Source organism: Mytilus edulis, chromosome 12, assembly GCF_963676685.1.
Source record: "Mytilus edulis chromosome 12, xbMytEdul2.2, whole genome shotgun sequence".
Lineage (NCBI taxonomy): Eukaryota > Metazoa > Mollusca > Bivalvia > Mytilida > Mytilidae > Mytilus > Mytilus edulis.
In genome coordinates, this window is record NC_092355.1 from 26,552,661 (window position 1) to 26,557,775 (window position 5,115).

Here is a 5,115-nt window from a genome sequence, read left to right on the forward strand (position 1 = left end):
TCTTTCTACGCTCATCACGTTTTCACTACGACCATACCACGAGCTATCCGATTGCAACACGATCTTACCACGCTTCCACTGCGATTATAGCACGTTCTTTCCACGATTATACTACGTTCATACCGCAATCTTACTACGTTCACAGCAAAAGCGTCCACATCGTGTTCCATATCAATACGATTCCATTCATTCTTTTTCTGATTAATACGTAGATTTCTCGGAAAAGGCATGTCTTGCAACCAAAATATAAAAGAACATGTGATAGTGGTGGTAGAGTGATTTACAAGGCGGTAGTATGTATTTTTACAAGTAACACACAAAAGGTGTTATAACCATACAGTATTTTAATGTTATGATTTAATACTGACACATTAAAGTTAAACAAGCGATACGAATCAGTTTAAATTAGATCAGAATTAAAGAATAATTGCAAAGTGACTTGATTAACTATGATATTGATGGCAAAAATCCAATTGGAAACTCCATGTTAGCGTCCATTTTCTAAAAAAGGCTAGCAATGTTCATGATGTTCTTTGTATCTTGAGTAACTTGTTTCGTGTAGTTTAATAATATGCCAAAATGACTAATATTGTGTACTGTGTCATACCAAAAATAGTACTAATACAGTATTACGTTGCAATGATCAACTATCTAAACAATATTAATTCAACATAGCTGTAAGAAAATTAGATTACATCAGAGTTATAAATAAATGACAGATTGATTTGGTTAAATGGAATATCAAAAGTAACAATTGGACATGTTGGATTTTACGTAACCGTTCATTTTGTATAAAAAATAACAAGATCATTTTAGTTCTAGCAAGTTTTTTTGGTGTATAATTTTATGAAATGAAAAATGGCCATTGTTGTGTTGTGTTTCAAGGCAGTAATTTGTTATCATTATCAAATATCTCGACATAGAAGTTTAACATAGCTATAAGAGTAGATTTAAATTACATTCATAAATTTATAAGTTGATTGGGATAGGTGGAATCTAAAGCGGTAATTCCTATTGGTGTTAATGTGTAAATGAAAAAGTTAGCAATACAAATTGTATTTATGGCAAGCTTCTTGTATTGAAATAATTCTAGTAGGAATGGATTTAACTGTAACTGTTATATATCAAAGAAACAAAGGAAAGGATAAAGAACATAATTTGTATGGATTGAGGAAAGTAAGCTTCTGGGAAAAGTACGGCGTTCAACGATTTCCTTACCGTGGGAGGCGCAGATACTCACCATTTGCTTACCAATCTGAAGACGGGGGAATTATTATTTCAAATGACGTTTTCGGCCTGACAATCAGACAATTTGACCGAATCTATAAAGCTTGTTTAGACAGAAGGAAAACAAGAGAACAGTACATACTACATATACGTTATCCTGAAAAAACCTCAGATGAATATCTGGAATACTTACAGGATAGTACAGATCACAATCAAGGTAGTTACATATTTGTATTATCCAATGACTTAACATACATAATAAATTGTCCAGTTAATACTACTCAATGTGTCTGAGAACTGGTCATTAGAACAGGCCTAAAACAGAGATGTTCAGACAAAAATTGTGTGGGATACTAGCTGTATAGCTAACTAAACCCTTCAGCTGTATTAGAGTTCTGTATCACTCTCTTACTTTCGTTTTTTTCGTGGGTACTAATTTTCATGGATTGAGAACTTGCATTTTCGTTTATATTTTATTTCGTGGTTTTGCAAATATATGTGGACACAAAGCCATAGCAAATTTTCAATTCGTTGAACATTTGAATTCAAGGTTTACTTAAACCAACGAAACCCACGAAAATTGGTATCCAACGAAAAATAATGAATCCACAATATATTCACAGAATTGGGTTAGAGACCAAAACACTCATAATATGTTTATGTGACAAATGTTGCGATCCAACATCAACAACGGTCAAGAAATTTCAACACAACTAACCATAGAATGCCAACAAACCGGATGCGGGTGTTTCTCGCTGCATTGCAGACATATTGGTGACCTTCTGCTGGTGTCTGTTCTGTGGTCGGGTTGTTGTCTCTTTGACACATTCTCCATTTCCATTCTCAATTTTATACACAATAACTTACAAGGACGTCAATTTAAATAATGGAGTAGATATTTTATTTGATATTTGAAAATGACGTCAATGTTGTCGCTGATAGCACATACCGCATATAGTATATTTATTAAGACAATATCAATAAACACAAAAGTTCACAAAAAAGACAAACTGTAAAAACCATGCGTTCGATATGAACTTCAGGACCCTTCTTACCAAGAAAGTAAGGTCATTGATTCGAAGAAGGCATGTATAAATAACAAGTCATGCCAATGCCCATTCAAAAGAAGAAAGACATGCAAATAACGGGGAACTTGATGAAATAAAAAGATACACAACTTAATCACGTCCACCTGTATGTTTTGTCCATTTGATGAGTGAAGCCGTTTTCAACTGATTTTTATAGTGCGTTCTTATGTTGTGCTGTTATACCACTGTCCCAGGTTAGGGAGCGGGTTTATGTGTTACATATTTGTTTTTCGTTCATTTTTTATATAGATAAGGCCATTAATTTTCTCGTTTGAATGGTTTTACATTGCAATTTTTGGGCCTTTTAGTTAAAGACCGTACGGTTACCTATAGTTGCCAATTTCTGTTTCATTTTGGTCTCTTGTGGAGAGTTGTCTCATTGGCAATCATACCACATCTTCTTTTTTATAATTAATCACCAAAATCCCTAAATTCATAAACACCACATTGTACTAATTGTAAATTAGTCACTTAAAATTTTTTTTTTTAGGTTTCGGTACTTTACGATGAACCTGATGTTAAATGACGAAACAGTCTTTTACATGTTTCTGCAACAGAGTTAATCGATATGTGTTATGTATTTTAATGGGCCTTTATCATGTTTATTGTCTCCTTTTAATAGCAGACTATTTTTGTAATTGTTATGATTCACAGAATATACTTCCAAAATTTACCCAAAGGAACTTACTTTTAATAAATCAAATTTAAAAATCAATAATAACAGTCTTCTCCTATATTTAGATATTTCAGTTTTCCATGGGAAACTCCACAATAAAATATTTACCACAGAAGGGACGTTTTTATCGTTCCCTATTGTTAATTTTCTTTTTCTGGATGGGGATGTTCCTTAGGCACATTCTTACAGGGTCAATGGTCCACAACTAGTTCGCCTGTTGTGACGTTTTAGATATTAACGAACGTACTCTACAATAAGTATGTTTCACTGATAATTTATAAAGTTAGAGATTTCGTTACCACAAATTACTTAAAAGTTGTACTAAATTATTCCATAGATATAAAGATTTGGTTTGAAGTTTGGTTGTAAAATTACATCCTTATTTTTTACGGAAATGGTGTTTATCGTGACCGGAAATTTAGAAACGATCCTAGTTAACCTATTGATCCTTTAAGAATATTGAAAAATAATTGTCATACTGAAAATATAAAAGATAACTCAAATTGTATGTATGCTAAGTATGGGAAGCGTGTGTTTGTATATATGATCTTATGTCAGTAAAAAGAAAGTCGGAAATCTAGAAATATACGGTAGAAGTAAAAATGCTAAATTTCTATCATTTTATGTCATAACAAAATTATTTTCATAGACGAAACGTCTAGTTTGAAATTTTGAACGTCATCGAATGCCTTGTTTGAACTTAAGCATGTTAAGCAACTTATTAAATTAAATTAAATGTTTGGCAATAACCAGTCCCATAAGATCGCATTACGTTCGAATGTCATTTTATATGAAATCTCTAATTGAGGGGACATGTTTTGACATTTTGATTGTTTGTATATTTGAACAGAGGTTGATGCGTAACCTGCCGATGTACCTTTTTTTTTCCTTTTTGGAGTTGATACGATCCCTTCCGTTTTTTGTAGGTACCTTTATTTCTTTCTTTTCGATTTTTGAAAATTGATCAGTTATAAATGTATATTGTCCTAGCTTTCGATTCACAACAAAAGGTACCCAGTATGTCTACATTTAACTCACTGTTGATGGTTGAATAAGAATGATCGTTTGTTATAATGACCAATGAAAAATGTATGTAAACAAATACCATGAAACTGTTAAGATACATAGTTGAATAAATATATGTTTTATAGATTACGTGATCTGGTCGGGAAATAATTTGAAGGAAAGAAACTTATACGAACACTTAGTGAACATAGCTGGTACTGAAATAGACATGCGTAAAAGACAACAACTTTTTATGACTCATGATAAGATACAAAATGAAATAAAATTAGGTTCAGAATTTACAGAAATAACGGCAGGAAGTTTAGCAGAGGGACTGGATTTACCAGGTAGTGACATAGATATAATGTACGTCATCAAGGACATAGAGGTAAAACGGGATGAAAAGAATACCAAACACCAAGTTAAGCATACAACTCTGGTTATGGAGACTGATAATGATTATCCTGGATTTACTACACTCCAATTACTATCAGCAGGGGAAAGAGAGTCTCACTTTACACCACCCGAATGCTTTGAAGTTACTAGAACAGGCTTATATTTATCAGTGAATACATTTGTTAGTAATATAAAAAAGAAGCATCACCATCATTATATTGTATCATCTCACGGCCCCTGTTTAACAGATCATTGTCAAAACGTGGATTATGCATACTGTCTTCGAGGTAAACATTTACCGTAAAATGCAATACCATGGGCTTCGCGTTATCGAAGGCAATGGCCGCCCAATTCTATAATTGACAAGATTGAAAAAGACGGATGTTTGTTAGTGCCTATTGGGCCAAGGACTTTGCCAGATTGTAATGTGTTATGGAGATTATCTTTCTCTGTTGCCGAAAAACTACTTGTTCATTCGTTTAATTACACTCAACTGTTATGTTACTGTCTTCTCAAACTGACATTAACACATATCGTTAACACAAACAGATGTGTCGAAGGCTTATTGTGCTCTTACTATCTGAAAACAGTTTTATTCTGGGTTTCTGAAGAAATCGATATTGACACATTTCAATTATCTAAATTATATTCTTGTTTTTCTCACTGCTTACGTAAATTAATAGTATGGGTAAATAACTGTTATTGTCCGAATTATTTTATACC

General features: G+C 32.8%; 1 protein-coding gene across 1 annotated transcript in view; it reads left to right on the top strand.

Moving 5' to 3' along the window:
* Window positions 1-277: 277 nt before the first annotated feature.
* The window catches only part of LOC139499425 (uncharacterized), a 5,829-nt gene continuing 991 nt past the window's right edge, over window positions 278-5,115 (top strand). The window contains exons 1-3 of the mRNA XM_071288102.1: window positions 278-825; window positions 1,097-1,444; window positions 4,143-5,115. The exon at window positions 4,143-5,115 is cut by the window's right edge and continues 991 nt beyond it. Of these exons, the coding sequence (XP_071144203.1) occupies window positions 1,099-1,444; window positions 4,143-4,696 (900 nt within the window). The 5' untranslated portion in view covers window positions 278-825; window positions 1,097-1,098 and the 3' untranslated portion in view covers window positions 4,697-5,115. The remainder of the gene's footprint in view (window positions 826-1,096; window positions 1,445-4,142) is intronic.